Genomic DNA, 19,751 nt, shown 5'->3' with positions numbered 1-19,751 from the left:
AAGAATAAACAAATCAAACCATATTAACAACACATATATTTGTTGTTTATTGTCATTGAATGTAATTTGTTTTATCATCTCTCAATTCAAAAATCAAGAGTATTAATCCACAAACAAAAAAAACAAAAAAAAAATTTATGGCACTAAATTATAATCAAAAATTGTATTCAATAGTGGATTATACATTAGACAATAATTATAATGTGTGTGTGTGTGTGTGTGGACAACATTTCGAATTATAAATGGGTGTTTATTATTATATTTTGGATGTGCATGTTGAGTGTTGATATCAATTATTATCAAAAAAAAAAAAAAAAAAAATTGGGAAAGAAAGATAGATTATGATAAGAAAGCTGATTGATCTAATCATTCGATTGCGATGATGATCTCTATTTTTTTTTTTTTTTTTTTTTTTTTTTTTTATTATGATTAATAACTACGATGATTTTTTATAAAATTATCCAAAAAGGAATGAAAAATTGTTGTTCGATCTACCGGTAGATGGCAAAGGTATTTTGATTCTATTTTTTTTTTTTTTTTTGATTTTACAAAAATTATTTGGTTCATTTATTTCGTTCGAATTGTTTCGAATCTTCTCCTGATATCATTTAAAATTCATTCATTCATTTATCCATCCATTAATGCATTTTTATTCAAGCTCCATTTTACATTTGCCTTTAAGCTGTCGTTTTTGGAATCGTCGAATACGTTCATGCCATTCATCACCCCAATCGATGACAATACTATTACGGTCGGCAATCAAACGGTAACTTTGTAACGTTTCTTTTTGATATGTGCCTTTTATATTGGAAAAAAAAATTGAATTCGAAATGATTAGGTCAATGATGGTTTATACTTTGATTGTTGAATGAAATGTGAATAAAACACAAATAAAAACACTTATAACACTTACCGAGTATTAAATATGTATGTTTGATCTTGAGCTTTGGACATTTGCAAGAAAAATCTGCCATTGGCACCCATAGATAGTCGATCGGTTTTTTCAGCCTAATATTTCCATGTTTAAACACATGGCCAATCTGTATTGTGAATCGTATCCAATCACCAATGGTTTCACGTGAAATGACATTTGCTTGGATAGCTAAATCAATTTTTCCATTTATATAAACAGATTAATGTCACACAACAAATCGAACAAAAGCAAACACACACACATGCACACAAAGACAGAGATAGTTTGTGTGCATGCACACTTACCGAAATCTTTGCTACAATATTTCAACATATTGATCCGTTTCGTGGATAACCGACATTCGAGACAACTGTTTTCGGCTTTTTTTGAGAAAAAAGAAAAAAAAATACAATTCAATCGAAAATTTAAAAGTTTTTAAGTTATATAATTAACTTACATGATGTTGATTCTTCATCCTCTTGACTTGTTTCACTAGATATGAAATTTATTTCATTACTTTGTGGAATTTCTGCCATGAATCAAACACCAATAAATAAATTATAAATGATTTTGATGAATCAAGAATCAATATGCTTTATATTTGAACGTGATCAACTTACTTATACATGGCTGAATCGGTGATCGTGATTGTTGATATCCCTGAATTTTTATATATATTTATTATTGTGCGTGGGAGTAAAAAATCATAAAAAATTTGAATTTTATATTTTACCGAACAACAACAACAACATAGTAGACAACTTACTTTAGCACAACGGTTACATCCGGTTCCGGTAACACCAGGTTTACATTGACATTGTCCACTAGTAATATTACAAGTACGGCCAGATGATCCAACCGGATGACAATCACATGCTGTGTGTTACAAAACAAATTTGAATCAATCAAGAAATTATTTCATCATTTGGTTTGGATAGTTGATCAATAATTTTTTTTTTCTTTGATGATGATAAAAACAAACAAAATATACGTATATATAGACCACACTTACCTCGGCAAGCTTTACGGTGCGAAATTGGCTTACTTGAATCACGATAATAGCCTACGGGGAATAAATGATTAAATTGATGATTTGAATAAATAACACACACACACACACACACACACACACACACATTGACAATAGACAATAGCCAAACAATGAAATAGAATAAAGAAAAAAAAACTATGGTAGATCAAACTATGGGCCGTAAACTATTTGTATACAGAATAATAGTAAGAAAAATAGGAAAGAAAAAACGGTATATTGTCAAATCTCCCGTGTGTGTGTGATACAGAGGACACACACACACACACACATACCGAAGAAAATAATAACAGATCATAAAAAAGACCAAAAAAAAAATCAAACGATCGCCAGACCAAATGAAACGAAAATAAATCATCGAACAAACAAAACAAAACAAAAAACGAATGCAGGGGAAGTGATCCAAAATCGATGATGTGTGTGTGTGTGTGTGTGTGTGTGGGTATAGTGATACATACCTTCTTTACAATAATGGCAATGACGACCAGCCGTATTATGTCGACAATTTAGACAAACACCGCCACTTTTACGTCCGGATAATTTATAAAGTTCCATGTTGAAACGACATTTTCGTGCATGATGATTACAGTTACAAGCTATGATAGTGATAGTTATTTACCACCGTTGTCATATAATAAAATATGGTTTTGAGATACATAAAAAAATAAGTATATGAGGGAATAGAAGGCAATTTAATGATTGATTAACATAATTAAAATTCGGAATCGACAACAGCAAAATCGATTTTTGTTTTGTTTTTTGTTTGTTTATTTGTTAAGGTTATTGTATCAAGATATAGGAATGAATAAAAGAATCTTGCAACCAATCTTGCTACCGAAAAACAATGGTGAGAAACAAACATGGAGAATAAATTCTTTACCTCATAAAACATTGGAATCTTGGAATCTGATCTTTCTGTGTCTGTGTGTGTGTGTATGTTTCCAAAAGGGGAATTTTCTTGCCTTAGTACATTTTAGATGTTTTAGAACATTTTTTCATCACATATAATTGCTTATAAAAATTTATTCTCGCATGAAAGATTTTGATTTATTTTGCTTCTCGATGAGAAATGTTTTTTTTCTGTTGTTGTAAGGAGTGAATTGAATGGGTGAATGTATTTTTTCTTTTTTTTTCTTTCCACAGAATATATTATATTCTACGTGATTTCATTTTTAAAGCTATTGAAATAATGTTCATTCCAGAATCCACATATATATACCATACTAAATTGCTACTAAAATCAACAACAACAACAAAAAATACCGATACAGATACCAAATACCGATGATGATGGTGGTTGGTGCCGCCACATTCCTGACGAAAATCAAGTCTATTAAATTAAGTACCCCAACTGAAAGACTGAATATAGAAAAAAAAGTCGTTTTAACTGCCATCATCATCATCATCATTTGTTCCAGAAAAAAAATTTTGTTTTTCATTTAATTTCATTTCACTAAATTGGAAAATAACATTCGTAAACACAACACATATCATATTATATAATATACGAGAAGAGTGTGAACAAATTTTTTCTTCTATAAATATCCAAAAAAAAAATCGAATGCTCAATAATTTAGATTTCATCATCATTCTCATCTTATTGGTAGTATTTTTTTTGTTTTGTTTTGTTTTCAATTATTAATACAAATTACCACTCTATCGAATGATTCAATGAACTCGAATGAAATGAGATGAGAGAGAGAAAGAGAGAGAGAGAGAGAGAGAGAGAGAGAGAGAGAGAGAGAGAGAGAGAGAGAGAGAGAGAGAGAGAGAGAGAGAGAGAGAGAGAGAGAGAGAGAGAGAGAGAGAGAGAGAGAGAGAGAGAGAGAGAGAGAGAGAGAGAGAGAGAGAGAGAGAGAGAGAGAGAGAGAGAGAGAGAGAGAGAGAGAGAGAGAGAGAGAGAGAGAGAGAGAAAATTCGTCTCAAGAATCATCAACCAACCACTAGCTATTCATCGATGAATTCCAAAAAAAAAAAAAACAAAAACAAAAAACGAGAATGAGAATTAAAAATCTACCATTATAGCTAGATGCGGGATATTTTGTTTCATAGGAAAAAAATACACATTTTGAACATTTTCTAAAATCAAAAATATAGTGAGGGTGTGTGTGTGTGTGTTCAAAATATACATTAATTATTTTTTTTTCGGTGGCTGCCAAAATTCTGTTTTCATTCACATTTTGTTTGAAATTCTTGTGTTTTTTTTTATTTCACGTTATTAAACATTCGATATTTCACATTATGTAACTTTAAATTTTTTTTTCATTTTTTGTTGTTGTTGTTGTTGTTCTGATATTGATCATATTTATTCTAGATTTTTTTTTTAAATTGCTTGCCGACAACAACAACAACAACAACAGGAAAATTATTTTTTGTCGTCGTTGTAATTGTTTTTTATTATTCGTTGTTCAAATGGATTCCGGATTGGTTCCAAGTGATAAAGAATCGTGAAAGGGGGGTTGGTTGGAAAGGACGAGAAAACAGAAATGCTACCGTTAAGTAGTTTTAGCCATCTATCATCAATTCTATTATTTTTCTTCCCTTTTTTTTGAAGTTACCTTTATTCTATGAAAAAAAATGGAAAGAAAAATGATTCAATAGAGAATTGAGCAGCAAGATGATGTACATGATTCATGGATACAATGCACGAAATTTTTTTTTTTGCAATCATGTTGATACAACTGATGATAAGCAGGATATAATGTAATGTGTGCGACATAAAATTACACTACCATTTTTTTTTTTTTTTTTTTTTGATGTTCACTTGTTATTTGTACGTATTTTCTTTTTTTTCTTTTTTTATTCCCAATACTACTCATCGTCGCCATCGATTCATAACAGAGAAACTATTCATTTTTTGTTGTTGTTGTTGTTGTTGTTGTTGTCTACAGTGAAAAAAAGAGATAAATAAACGAAGATAGATTCGCATTTATACACACACACACACACACAAATGCGATAGCTTGTCTTTCTCTAGGGATCGATTGAGAATCATTCTTCACATTTGAGAATTTGTATTAATTTCCAAACGAATCAAAAAAAAAACAGCTAAAACTAAAGATATAGAAATAACTAAACACTGAATAACGAGAATTTGAAAAAAATGCAAAATGAAATGAACATCGATGAATGCAATGAATCAATCGCATATTGTTCACATTTCATTATCATTGAATTATTCTTCTCTATCCAATCGATTATTTGATAATGATGATCAATTTATTCATTTTCTGGCTATTTCTTTTTGTTTAAAAAAAATCAAAGATTCAAAACATATCAAAGATTCAAACGAGAACTTTATTGTTGAAAAGAAAATTGGGTTTTCATAAAAGAAATAAATTCATTATTATTACCGTACCGCGATAACGTACTTTGGCGGTCTCTTGATCATTTTTCTCACTCTCATAACTATCATGAATGTAGTATGAATTTATCGGTTTAACTCTTGCCAATAAATTGAAATTGAATGAGAGAAAAAAAAATCAATGAAATAAGCAAACAAAGCTTAAATTCAAATTGAAAAAAAAGATTCCGACTTTTGACACATGTATACACACGTATACGTATGTCAAGGTGGCAATACAGGCACACCTGTCCCTGAAAATGAAAATGACCTGAAAGTTTTTTTTTCATTTTTTTTCAATTTACAATCATCAAAAACAACATGATAGAGACTGTTTGGCTTCAAAATTTAAATGCAAATGCAAATGCAAAAAAAAAATGAAAATTCTTTCTATCCAACACCTCCGAGGTAGGTCAATATAATATGTACACGCGTGAACTTTTTTTTTCTTTCTGTCACTTCTGTGTATTTTTTCTATCTCTCTCTCTCTGTGAAAATCATCATGGTAAATCTTTCGAGTGTTTATATTTGTCATTAAAAAATGACAGGGTCAAAATATCATAATCTAAATGATAATCATAATAATAAAAAAGCTCATATTGACTTAATTTTTGTACAGAACAAAAAAATTCTATCTATTAGAATCTAAAAAAAAATTTTTTCTTATCAAAAATTATGCAAAATGATTAAGGTCAATGGTATCAATAAGGTAAGGAGAAAAATGTGTGAAAAAAAAATTGATGGAAAAAATAATTAAACAAATGAATGAATATATATACACTTACGTTGACATTCCAATGCCTCTTGTGATGTGGCTCGAGCCCATGGTTGATCAAAATAAAATGATTTACATTTTTCACAATCACGTCCTGCTGTATTATGTTTACAATCGCATATCAATTGACCTTCACTATCTTCGATGCATCTGAAATATTCAGACAACAACAAAAAAAAATGGAATAAAATTATGAGCAATCAAAAAAAAAAAAAAAAATGCAAACAAATGGCCATTTCATTCATCCAATTTCATGAACTTCCTAATTAAATTATGGTCACATCACACATGTCTCTCTATAAATCATTCGAATTGATTAGATAATTGATTGTAATGTTATTTTTGCCAAAAAAAAAAAAAATAATAATTCGAAAGAGTTTTATCGAATAAATGGGAGCAACATTTTTTTTTGGCCACCACAATTTTCAATTCTTCTAACATATTATAATGAATAGCTTTGTAGTAGAAAAAAAATCATCCTTACCTTGAAGCATGACCATTGCCTTTTGAAGAAAAACATTTTGTTATCAGATGATTTTGCCATAAAGAAAAAAAAATGAGAATCGTCCAATAATGTTGAATTTAAGCCACGAATTATTATGAACATACATCAAAGATAAAGAAACAACAAAAGGGAATAAATATTTGTTACACATATAATATAGAGACACGAAAAAAAACTTATGTAACATGTACATATAAATTAATTATTCCTATCACTATCATCATGACTTTACTGATCGACTGACACACGAACGAACGAACGAACGAATGAATAAATGGATAGAAAATTAAAAAAAAAAACAAGGTAGGCGGACTATAAAACAATCATGATGATGATGAAAACCATTTAAGATGATGATGATGATTATTATCATCGTTTTTTTTGTATCCATAAAAATACGTATCATTTATGAAATATATATAAAATGTATTTGAATTTACATTTACAACGACCACCAACAGCCAGATCGGATACAGCATAAAATATACTATCTGCTAGTGCTCCACTATCATCGTTGCCGCCAACCGGATTTATTTTCGTTCTATTGCTGCTGTTGTTGTTGTTATCCTTATTATCACCACCATCAACATCATCATCTTCATCAGCATCAACATCATCATCATCATCGTCGTCGTCATCATTTTCATTCGATTTGCCCGAAAATTTAATTTCATGGGATGGTTGATCATTTTGTATTGATGGCGATGGTGAATCCATTGTACTTAGTCTATTTGAAAAAAATATATGATCATCATTATTATTATTAAAATATTGAAAAAAAAAACAAAACATGATGATGATGAACAGGTATATTCTCTGTGTACATACCTGTTAAAAACAATTTTAATATCGGTAGCTGTAACCCAATCTTGTAATACTGGACTATTATCAAAATCATATGCCGATGGACGGCCTTCCAATGTACTGAATGCTACACGTGATCCTGATATCGGTTCAGTATTTGAATCAGCACATAATGGTTCCTGTTCGTTGGCTTTTGTAATTGCTGCACGATTCTGGCGTCCATAAACTTTTCGACATTGACTAGAATAATATTGAAATGGATGCCATGTTTCACCATAATCCATACTTTTCAATATAGCCATTGAATCAGGTTTCATATCGCAAAATTGTAAACTAATATATGTTAATTCATATTTTTTTCCCAAACGTAGTATAGCCGTTACATTCTGATGATGATTAGTAAATGGTTCAGACATCCAACATGTTAAATTATGTGGATTATTGAGATCAGTTAGATAGCTTGCTGGATGACTATAACGGTAATCATTTTGATCACATAATTGACAATTACGTATTAATTGATCTTGATCATTGGTCATCATAAAACAATGACGTGTTGGTCTTTCACCACATTCACTTGATACCTATAAAAAATTAACAACAACAACAACAAAACAGAACAAAAAACACCCCAATCCCGTACCATAATTATAATCATTCATTCATTCAATAGAACGGAATTAAAATTTATATGGCTAATTACCTCTACTTCTTTGCCAAATGCAGCATTTACAAAATCAGGTATACATCTCTTGGGATTCCCTGTGTATCGAGTGTTGAAAAAGGATAAAAAAAAGTGAGAAGGAGAGTGAGTGAATATGATTAATTTCATAAATGTACCCAAAACAAAAGTGAAAAAAAATGAGATATGAATTAGCATTACCGATGAAAACACACACTCAAATTTCAAGACCATGACTCAAACAAATGAGTTAGGTTCTAAAAAAAAAATTTCAACGTTGTGTGTGTGTGTCTTCGCTCGAGAAAAAAAAATAGGAAACAGCAACAAAAAAAAACCTATTCGATAACTCATTAGGGAATTATCAGATATACATACATAAAATAAGAATTTGCCATTTTTTTTTCGTTAACCCATTAGATTCTAACACCAATAGAATATCTCTTGTTGGCTACATCAAACCATAATAATAATAATAATTATCGTCATCATTATATCATCAAAACTATTATAACACTTTCGTTATCGTTTAAAAAACATACATATGGAAATATAAAAACTATATATATCGAACTATAACATGATAAATGTGTTATAAAAAGTTAGTTTCCTATAGATATCACGAATATATAACAACAACAACAACATACACTATCTATTGGAAAAAAATGTGTGTTTCATTTATTTATATAATTATGATTGAATATGAAAATCATCATCATCATCATCATTAATGTTCATTATTACTTCATTCTGTGCATTTCTATCTGTTCAATTCTTTCGAATGAATACAAATTTTCGAACGAATAAAGTCGAACAATCTCTCTCTCTCTCTACAATGATGATCATTAATTACTTGAGTCAGGAAAAAAAAGCCATGATGGTGATAATTTACCATTAACCATCATCATCATCATCATCATCAGTATATGAGCATTGATTGGATGTGTTTTTTTTTCTCTCTTTCTCACATCATTAAATATGTTTCGAATTATATTATTATTATAATTTAAAAAAAAAAACGAAAGCACCTATTACCTAATGATGATTATTATTTACAGGAAATATGTGAAAATAAAAATGTTGCCATAATCACGGTGTTTATGATCAATCACATTAACAATTTTTAAAACGAATTTTATTCCAATAGAATTATTATAATTATACTTGGAAAATTATAAAGAAAAAAAAATTAAACCAACCTGAGTCATCATAACATGGATCGGTTAATACCGAATTTTGTGATGAAAAAAAATGAGGCAATGTTGATGATGAACATTGTTCGATTATAATAATAATTATTATAAACATCATCATCATCATCATTGTTGTTGTTGTTGTATTGATCAACATTGTTCGACATATTGTGGTCATCGATGATGATGATGACGATGATTTTGATAAATTTTTGATTCTCATCATTGTTATATACATTTTATTATTCTTTTCATTCATTCATTCATTCATATATGCTGATAAGCATGAGAGAAAAAAAGGTATGAAACAAAAAAAAGAAGAAAAAACAACAATCGAATAATAATGATCATTGGTCATTGACATTTGAATCCAAATTATTCAAGAATAATAAAATTTCCAATATGTCACATGGTTGATTGCCAAATCAAATTGATTCAAATCGACAGAAAACAGTGTATACACACACACACATTGAAATAAAAATCAGATTCAAATCAATGACGGCTGCTACAGTTGATTTTGGGGTTGTCGTGATTAATTTTTTGTTTTTAAAGAATGGTAAAATTATTTGTTCAAGCAAATGAAAATTGACTCATTTGGTGAATTTTATGGAAACACACTCTTATGGATCGGAACACAATTGTGTATAATTTTTGATGAGTAAGAGACCGTACGAGATGTGTGGCTGATGTACAATGATGACGTCAATCGAGCCGTTAACTATAATCGCTTAATCTCGTGAATGATGATGATGATGATGATGATGGTGAGTCAGAGTTTTTTTTTGGTCCAAAGAATATTCTATCATTTATGGATCAAATATTTAGTACCACATCGTTTGTGGCCACCACAATTCTACACTTTACTATTGGTGATGAATAATAAACTGGTCAAAAAAAAAAAAAAAAATAAAATAAAAAGATTCGTATTGGAAACATTAGAATTGGACAACATAGGACACCTTTTGCGCGCGTTGTGTTCAAATAAAATTAAAAAAAAAATTGGAACAACTATTCAACTAACTTAGTGAATGACTGAATGGCTGGACCGAAATAACATGCCGTGTTTTTAAACCAGAAAATATTGAAACACAGTTTGGCTATTCCAGTGCTATGCGTAGAGGCGAGAAAAATAAAAACTAACTATATCCCGCTACTGATCAGCTCTCTCTTTCTCTCTTTTTTTCTTTCTCTATTCTAACTTGAAAAATGGATGGATTTGTCTTTTAGGTTGGTCGATAGAATCACTGAATGAGGGAGAGACCGAAGCAAACAAGCCAGCTTTTTTTTGTAAAAGACCGCGACCAACCAACTATCCACACCAAACACACACACAGAAAACACACAGCAGGCTGAATATTTTAAATGAATGTGTGTGTGTGTGTGTGTTTGTGTGATCGAAGGATATATTTTTTTTTTTTTTTTTTGAAAAGTACGATAGATAGATATATTGAATTGGATGAAACAAATATACCAAATACCATTTGCTGGCATTTTTAGAAAAAAAAACCCATACATCCAAAAACATTTTATAAAAAAAAAGATCCAAATTCTCATATCATGATTCAAATGATCCAATTATCATTACCCACTACTATTGATGAAAAACAGAGAAATTATTGTTTTTTGTTCAAATTCCATCAAAATTGATGGTAATCATCATCATAATGTTCGAAATTCGAATGTTTAAAAAAAATTTGTCAATGTTGAAATGATGACATTAGTTCTGGATTGCATCTTTTTTTTTGTTGAATTGCCTTGACTTTGAAGTTTGATTATTGTCATACAATCAAATGTAATCAATGTGGATTCATACTTGTTTTTTTTCCAATAAACATAAACGAATTAGGCAAATTTTTTTTTATTCATTCTTCATTTGAATTTTTTGAATATTTGTTTTGTCTTTTTTTTCTGTTATAGAATTGTTTAGACATTTGTTTAAGTGATATCTAAACACATCCTACTTACAAGCAATTAATTTATTATATTAAACGATATATATATTCGTTTTTCTTTTTGGTTTGTTTGAATCATTTTGATTGTCATTTGGCGGTCGTCGTCATTTGATCATTCATTTATTTGATGATTTCATGATAAACAACATTACCATTATAGTCATTATATGGTATAAAGTGGATGTGATCTTCGTCGCTCTCTCTCTCTCTCTTACTTGGATTCTTATAATCAGGGCCGGCCGAGAAAATCGCGAGGCCTTGTGCAAAAATAGCTTGAAAAGTTGGAGCCGCGAGGCCCTGTGTTGTACAGCGGAAAGGGCGAAGACAGCGCGAGGCCTTGTGCGGTGCACAGTCTGCACAGGCGCCTCGGCCGGCCCTGCTTATAATAAGATCTGTTTATTTGATATATACAGAATCAAAAAAAAAAAAACAAGAATTGAATATATCCAACAAAATAATGATATGCAAATAAAAACAGTAACAATAATAATCGGATCAAAATTTTCTATTCAGAAAAAAAACAAAAAACTCAATTTAGATCTGTTTCTCCTGATAACAAAAAAAGATTCGAAAATTACTATTTACTATTCATAATTCTTTTGAACGGATGTGTTCATTCATAAATGACGATTGGCCAATGGTGAATGATGATGACCATCATTGATTCAATTGATTCATGATGTAAATGTCCTGTCATGTACAAACATTTGTAACATTTGACAACCGAGCAAACACAACAAAAAAAAGAAAAAAACTTTGATTGATGTCGTCTTTGACAGATTAAACTTTACAAAATCTCTTTCCCTTTTTTTTAAAAAAAAACAAGAAAAAATTCTCTATATACCAACATTAATTCTGATGAATAAACATTTTGTTTTAAAATAGATTGCCACAATTCACTTTGGAAAAATTATTTTAAACTAATATATTGAAAGAATATTCAATAATTACTAAAAGAAGGAATCGTTAGTCTCTCGTAACTCTCCATTGGCTATTATCATTATATATATGATACGCTCTTCAAAGTGGATTAACCATATGACCATCATCAATCGTTAATGTTGTTTGTGTTTGTGTTTGTGTGTGTGGATGATTGAATTTCGATATATATAAAATGTTTAAAAATCCGGGTGTTGAATGAAATCTATCCAATGAAGATTCATCATCATAACTTGTCCGAGAGAGAAAGAGAGAGATCGATTGATTATATGATTGCTTATAGGTTTGTATACATGTGGGTGTAGAGCCAACAAAAAAAAACCATAACCGAATCCAAAATTGTCAACTACAATGACAAATATACGCGCACGTCGAGGAGGTGGTTGAAAATTAATTTTTTTTTATTCCTCTCTTTTTTTTCTTCTGGACAAACCAATTAATCATTTTGGACAGAAAATATTTCAAAGCTGTAAAATTATTTTTTATTTATTTTTTCATTTCATTTCTGAATAGTATATACTTTCTGTAAAAAAGATTCGAATCGATTATGAGCTAGATGAAAAATAGCCTGAAGATTCCTTTTCTATAGTATATATGTGAGTGTTTCGAGTAAAACAAATCAACATTGGACACAGTATCCAACGATAACAACAATAATAACTTACAATCATAAATCATGAGGCGAGAAAAACATATGCAATCGTTGATCGGATTTTTTTTTTTTTGATTGCTTGTTAGCCATTTTTATCCACACCACCCAATTCCAGTCTATTCATTTGAATTAATTTAGCCATAATCTTGTTGGCAGTTCTGATGTGTTACCATGTGTGTGTGTGTGTGTGTTTGTGACAAGGTCAGGTGGTGAAACTCTTTCATTTTTTTCTGGTAGAGAAATGTTTAGAGAAATAAAATAACAAACAAAAGATATCATCTCTGTCAGTTTTTTTTCAGTTCCTAATTTTCTTGTTGTTTATGATGATGATGATGATTATGATGGATCGTATGTAGGATAATTGTAGATGTAGTGAATGAATAAATTAAACACACGAATGAATGAAAACGGTCAAATATTCATCGATTGATAAATTTTATTAAAAATTATGTAAAAGAACAAATTGTTTTGTATCATTAATTTTCATTTTACATATAGGACATTCATCCTTTCGTTCGAAATGTCCTTGTTGTTGTCGTCCGGATGTCGATGTTGTTAACATCCAATCGGATAGACAATCCCAACAGAAAATGTGGCCACAAAACAATAGTGTCGGGTTTTGATATGATGAAAAACATAATGGACAACGTTTGCCATCATTATTATGAGAATGTATCGATTCTTTCGTATTATCTATCGATATATTGTGTTTAGTTTTTGATTTTTTTGTTATTATCATATATTTTGCATAAAATGATAAGATCACTTGGATTATTGTCAAAAATGACAATATTTTGAATGATGTTTGATTATAATCTGTAGATGATATTTTCACAGATGTGGATAGATATCTGATTGATAAAAATCGTTTAATAAGATCAGGATATTGACCTTGTAGGAAAAATATTGCAACATTGATTTTTTTAATCGAATCAATTAAAAATTGAAGATTTTCTGCTACCATTCCATCATGATTATGATCATTGTTGGTGGCCAGATTTTTGAAAAAATTTACAAATCTTGTTCGGAAAGAATAGATGGCAGCCAATGTCAAACGTCGCCAAAGTGATGGAATTAAATATTGATTATAATCTATGCAAATTATCTGACAATATTCTTCACCCAATGTTTGATGGCCAGACACTGTGGTTAAAAGATAATAGATGGATTTGTTGATTTCATCAATTATCGGTTGCCATTGAATCCAGAGACGAGCACGAAAAAATTGTTTAAAAATAGCGTTCGATTCATCTTGTAATGATTTAATAAAGACATCGTCTTTTTGTTCACTACAAATTATTTGTGAAATTGTTGGCTGAAACTTTTCTAATTTATTTTTATAATTATTGATATTAGAACTTTGATTTTCGGTCATTTTTTTCACGAATAATAATCATCAAAATAAAAACACTTGTTCATGAAAGACTCATATGAATTTTATCCAAAATCTCCTAGATGTCGTCCATGTGAATATTTTGTCTTGTCCTTTTAACCGAACATTCTGTTTTGGATTCAATAATTTATTATCCCACATGTTTGTTGGAATATCTGGATTTTTATTTTGATGAATTTTTCTATTGTCTCAACTTTCATTCTTGTTTATGAATAGTTTAACTTTTAATACGAAATTACCATGCATTATAAAAACATTTGGTTTTTCAAAAATCGGTAAGATTATTTATTTTAAAACGATTTAATTATCAAATTAAATTTGTTTGAAAATTCATAGTTTACCGTCGATTCTCATCCGAAACAAAAAGTCAACCATGTAATTATGATGTGTTGGGTATAACACCGAATGCTACGGCTGCAGAAATTAAAAACGCTTATTACGAAAAATCAAAGAAATATCATCCCGATGTAAACAAGGAACCTGGATCTGATTTAAAATTTCAGGAAATCAGTTCGGCATATGAAACATTATCTAATGAAAATAGTCGTAGTGATTATGATATAAGTCGAGGATATTCCTCACGAAATCCAACACATCATAATCCACCTTTCCGAAAGTGAGTAAACTCATTATGAAAAATATTCCGCTTAATTTGTCGTATTTTTTCAGCCATGATTTTGATGATTATACCATATATACACGTAATATTTATCGACGAATGAAACGAAAAGAATATGAAAAAGCTCATGCTTCATCGGCGAACAAACATTATAGACCAAAAACAACTGAAAAAAGTTTCAAACAACGTATGGAAGAAGAAGAACTATTCTATCAAAGTCTGGACGAGACTTTGAAACAAAAATATGAAGAATACTACATTCACATGAAACAAGAACAGCGTGAACAAACGGAACAAAACCGAAATCGCGCCCCTGTTCAAAGTTCTGAAAGTCAAATCATCATCGTTGTATCTCTACTTTTCTTTACCATGATTGTCTGCTCAGTCACTGAACCGTTTTCTAAATCTTCAAATAAAAATCAATCTTCGCCATCTATTCGTCTCAAAAAAGAATGAATAATATTAATAGTTTTTTTCTATTCAAACGAATCATTTGTACCTAAAATTAATTAATGCATTTTTATATTGATGGATATAAGTTTTTTTTATTTATAAGCATAACAGTTCAATTTGTATAAAAAAAATCATTCAGCAATCAATCCAACAGGTGTTTTATACTCATGTTCATTTTGAAAGACAAACATAAACGGTAAAAAATGAATTCGTTATGAATATTCAAGAAAGTTCAAAACCTGTGTTTGAATAGATTGCATAACGTAGTTTCTCTTTCAAAGTATTTTTCCTTTGATAGTTTGGCAATTTTAATAGATTGAAGCACGTTGAACTTGTTGGTAGCCTACTAACTGGATCTTTTCGGCCAATCGAAAAGAATCCTCTCAGAACCGAACCAAGTGTATCACCAGTATCTTGATCATCGCTTACCTCCACACATCGTATAGAGAATGGTGGTTCTAGATGAGCGAAACCCAATAGTGGTGGCTTTGAACATGATGTGACAAATTTCAAAAATAATCGATGTTCATTGGGTAAAAAATCATTTTGTAATATATCCCATAGCCAACAAATTACACGATGATTAGGATGGAAACCGCCAAAATATTTTGTATGTTTGCGTAAATCTTCGAGATCTATTGGAGTATTATCACCCGAGATGATTCGCTGAAATTCTGGTGTCGAAAACATAGAAAGCCAATCGAGATTGATAATCGATCGGAATCCACGGATGAATGCTGCTGTTTGTTCATGGATTTGTGTGTGCATGCGAAAATGAGCCATCAAATGAATATAGTTAATGCGAGTTTCTTTTGTAACCGGAATAGCTTTGCCACCATGTAACAATTCATGAGTGACGATCTCTCCCATACAATCTTCATCGACGGAAAATGTCAGATCCAGTTGGGAGATGTCTCCATCATCATAATGCTTGAGATAAGTGAGACTTTTGTACAATTCAGGATCTAATGAAGGTAGCTCGTCAATTGATGAATATAGTGCACTTTGTTGTTGTCCAAGGACCTGGCTCAAAAAGAAAGAAGCGAATGGAACATCGACAACTATTCCTTCATAAACAGCCTTGCCCAACATTTTTCCAACAAATTCAAACAATGATAAATGATTTTCATGAATGTATGATGTGGGTGATGGATAGAGACGTTGTTCACTAGTGATTCGAAATAAGTTTAAACCAGGATCAAAAACGTGTTTTATGGTGTCCTCTAGAAATTCTTTGAACACTCCATGTTGATCGATACCGGCCTCGTCCAATCCTTGTTCATTGATGAATCGAACTCGAATGATACCTTTCAATGCTTGACTAGGAACGGAATTTAATTGCTGGTAACCATCTTCGACGATTCTAGAACGATGAATAGTGATCAAAGGAGAATTAATTATACAGGTAGCTGGATACATTTGCAACATTTGTTTATCATTCGCTATGTATTTTCGAAACAGAACCACACGTTCTTTATGAGGAATTATGTGCGGTATTTTCTGCAATATTGTCTGAGCCGATTTCTTGCCATGTTCCAGGTCTTTCATGAATGATGAAACTCGAAGTTCCCTGTAGGAAATGGTGATTAATACTCCTGTCAAAATATTGCTGAAAGATACTAACTTGATAAGCCAATGATCAGGAGGAGTAAATGGTCGGCGACAATCTCGTTTATACAGCAACATCAAAAGTGAATGAGTCGAGTTTAGCAAGGTATTTGATGACATATTTTGAATATCTTTTGAAAATAATTTGACAAAATTATTAATCATTCAGAAAAAAAATAAAAACTTACCAATGAGATTATGCCACAGAATTTTAAATACAAAATTATTGAGAAAATATGAAATCAAAATCAAATCATCTAATCTAAATGGTTTTTGATTCTCATAAAGTTCAATATCGTCCAAAATCGTAATAAGATGGGTAGCACATTCACAGAAAATTATCAATATTTGAAATTCTGGTGCACAACTTTTCGAGTGTAAGCTAAGATAATCCAAAAAGGCTCTACATGGATTACTTGGTCCAATCATTGTTATAAAACGCCAAAGATGAGGAAGAATCAATTCTTTGTAGGATAATCCGGCCAATATATCATGTTTCATTTGACTTAATGTATTTAAAGCAGTAACATAAAGCGAACAATATAAAGCGACTAAAGAAGTTTCCGGCGTCCCCAATCTATAAACTGGATTCCAATTGTATGATGAAAAACCAGATGATGAACTGGAACGAACAGCCAAGGAAGTGGCCGCTTTTTCTAACGCTCGGCCTAAGAAACCTTTACGCCATGAAAATGAGGAAGATGTCGATAATGAAGAAAAAGTTGTCGAAGAAGTTGCAGTATTTGTAGATAGCGAATCATTAGATAATGAGCCATTATTATTATTCGATACAATTGGAGTAATTGTTTTTTCACTACAATTCTTTTGCTGAAGTGAGACAAGTTTGAATAATGATGTGAATATAATCTCAATCATTTGTGGATTCCATAAATATTGCAATTGACTTTTCACATGAATCATAGATTCATGCAATTTTTGATCGACGTTTTGCGAAAACCATCCCAATACTGGATGCCAATGTGTTGTACTTGATTGCTTGCTTATTACATATTTTTGACAGCTGTCCAACATTTTTTTAATTATACACTTTTATAAAAAAAAATGTACAATTTAACTTGCGTAAATAAATTTTCAAAATTGTCACTTACCACAAATTCGATCATAGATGTTTGAATAGATTTAAATGAGATGAATGCCAAGTTAACATGATTAGCCAATAAGCAAAGGGTATAGTTGCCTTCAAGTTGGGCGAATAATTCACGTGAATGTTCTTCCACACTAAGTAATTCTATAGAACGTTTCAATATCGGTTCACGATATAAGATCTGTATGGCTTCGGGTGCTAAAATATTCAGATGATAAATCAAGGCAGGTAAAGAAAAAATGTACAATAGAAATTTTCTTATATTTTGGTCTGAATATGAACTATTCTGCAATGGACGTATTGATATGGTTATTATGGCTGTTAATGAAAGTTTTTTCAACGATGGTTTCGTTCTTGTCAGGCCCTTCATTAACAAATCGTTTAAACATTCAAAAAGATTATGCGATACTAATTCATTGATTACTTGGTGGCAAATTTTCTCACCCAATATTCGATATTGATCATAATCATTTTGTCGTAAAATTAGCCACGAAGAAGTGGAAGTGAATGAAACTAGAATGTTTAAAAAGATTACAATGGATCCTTGATGATTCGGTTGTTCAGGTTTCAATTGTTTTAGGAATGAACAAGCCGTCGTTGCAATATAAATGATTTGCTGTTTCCAATCCGTCGTCAATTCCGGATGAAGAATCAATATACCAACATATGAATATTGTGGATCAGATGAAAAGAGTGACGTTAAAAATGTTTGTTTGCAAATATTTTCAAAATAATGATAACTTGGATCAGAAAGATCTATGACTGGATTTTCACTCGATTTCACTAGTTGATTTTTTATTGTTTTACTTCGAATGACAAACAATAGTTTCTTTAGAATATAGAATAATTCTAAAGATTTGATTTTGTTTTTCGATCGTTGAGATGATGATTCATCATCTTTATTTTCGTCTTTATCATTGTCATTGGTTTTCAACATTTGATCTAATTCATTGTAGACTTTTTGAATGAATCGATCACGAGAATGATATGAGCGAAATGCAGCCTATATACAGAATAAAAATATGTTAATCCTTAATAAAGAAATTTTCATTTTAATTTTACCTGAATTTTAGTAGCTGCGCCATTCAATCGGCGATCTCGTTCTCGTTCTTCACGAGCTTGTCTAGTAGCCTCAAGAAATTTATCACGATCGGCAGATTTTTTTGAGCTGCCTGAATCAAACATTGTTTTCGATTATTATTATTTTAATTTTTCAAAATAATCATTCATTTGGCATCAATCAATCAATTATTATAAGAAATAAATATTATAATACGATAATTTGGTCAAACGAGAAAAAATGGTTTCAGAAAGCGACCAAACATCTGTATCTGTATGTAGATTTATTGTTTTTCAATTTCATCTTCTACGTATATTATAGGGTGATTTTTTCCATTTAAAAATCGGATGGTATTCAATTCTTTTTCATAATTCAAATCATGGTTCATTCAAATGCATAGTTTAACAGTTTTTCATTTCAGATGAATGATGATCAATTTTATTTGCCACAACTATCATATATACAATTTTGTGAATATTAAATCCATGGATTTTGTGCACAAAATGATCTGCTCTTTACAATCATTTTGTTTTGCTCCAGAAAATAAACATTTCATCAGAAAATAATTCCTAAATCTATTCGATACAATCGATAGTTCCACAATTATAGAATGTATCCATCGAAAGATAATGCAGTGGTATCTCGGTTAATTAATAATAAATAATTTGTTCTAACTTTGGACAAAAGATATCAAATTTAAATGG

General features: G+C 30.4%; 3 protein-coding genes across 3 annotated transcripts; 1 reads left to right on the top strand and 2 right to left on the bottom strand.

The window, feature by feature from the left end:
• Positions 1–47: 47 nt before the first annotated feature.
• Positions 48–19,580, bottom strand: LOC124499076 (ubiquitin-protein ligase E3B). The gene is made up of 19 exons (XM_075728683.1): positions 19,050–19,580; positions 17,992–18,990; positions 17,071–17,929; positions 16,899–17,013; positions 16,435–16,844; positions 9,270–9,293; positions 8,092–8,150; positions 7,413–7,972; positions 7,025–7,125; positions 6,564–6,582; positions 6,090–6,229; positions 2,420–2,557; positions 1,926–1,976; positions 1,680–1,789; positions 1,534–1,573; positions 1,371–1,442; positions 1,219–1,293; positions 914–1,102; positions 48–798 (listed from the first exon to the last, which is right to left on the bottom strand). The coding sequence occupies exons 1-19, from the start codon at positions 19,170–19,172 to the stop codon at positions 650–652; spliced, it is 4,233 nt and encodes a 1,410-aa protein (XP_075584798.1). The 5' UTR covers positions 19,173–19,580; the 3' UTR covers positions 48–649.
• LOC124500012 (peroxisome assembly protein 10-B) lies at positions 13,231–14,248 on the bottom strand. The gene has a single exon (XM_047064028.2). It carries the CDS (start codon positions 14,182–14,184, stop codon positions 13,249–13,251), a length of 936 nt encoding a protein of 311 aa, XP_046919984.2. The 5' UTR covers positions 14,185–14,248; the 3' UTR covers positions 13,231–13,248.
• Positions 14,322–16,323, top strand: LOC124500014 (uncharacterized). The gene is made up of 3 exons (XM_047064030.2): positions 14,322–14,477; positions 14,539–14,818; positions 14,872–16,323. The coding sequence occupies exons 1-3, from the start codon at positions 14,411–14,413 to the stop codon at positions 15,275–15,277; spliced, it is 753 nt and encodes a 250-aa protein (XP_046919986.2). The 5' UTR covers positions 14,322–14,410; the 3' UTR covers positions 15,278–16,323.
• Positions 19,581–19,751: the final 171 nt, after the last annotated feature.

This window comes from Dermatophagoides farinae, chromosome 2 (assembly GCF_024713945.1).
Source record: "Dermatophagoides farinae isolate YC_2012a chromosome 2, ASM2471394v1, whole genome shotgun sequence".
In the NCBI taxonomy this organism is placed as follows: Eukaryota; Metazoa; Arthropoda; class Arachnida; order Sarcoptiformes; family Pyroglyphidae; genus Dermatophagoides; species Dermatophagoides farinae.
The sequence above is the reverse complement of the archived record's forward strand: the minus strand, read 5'-3'. Positions and strand labels throughout refer to the sequence as shown.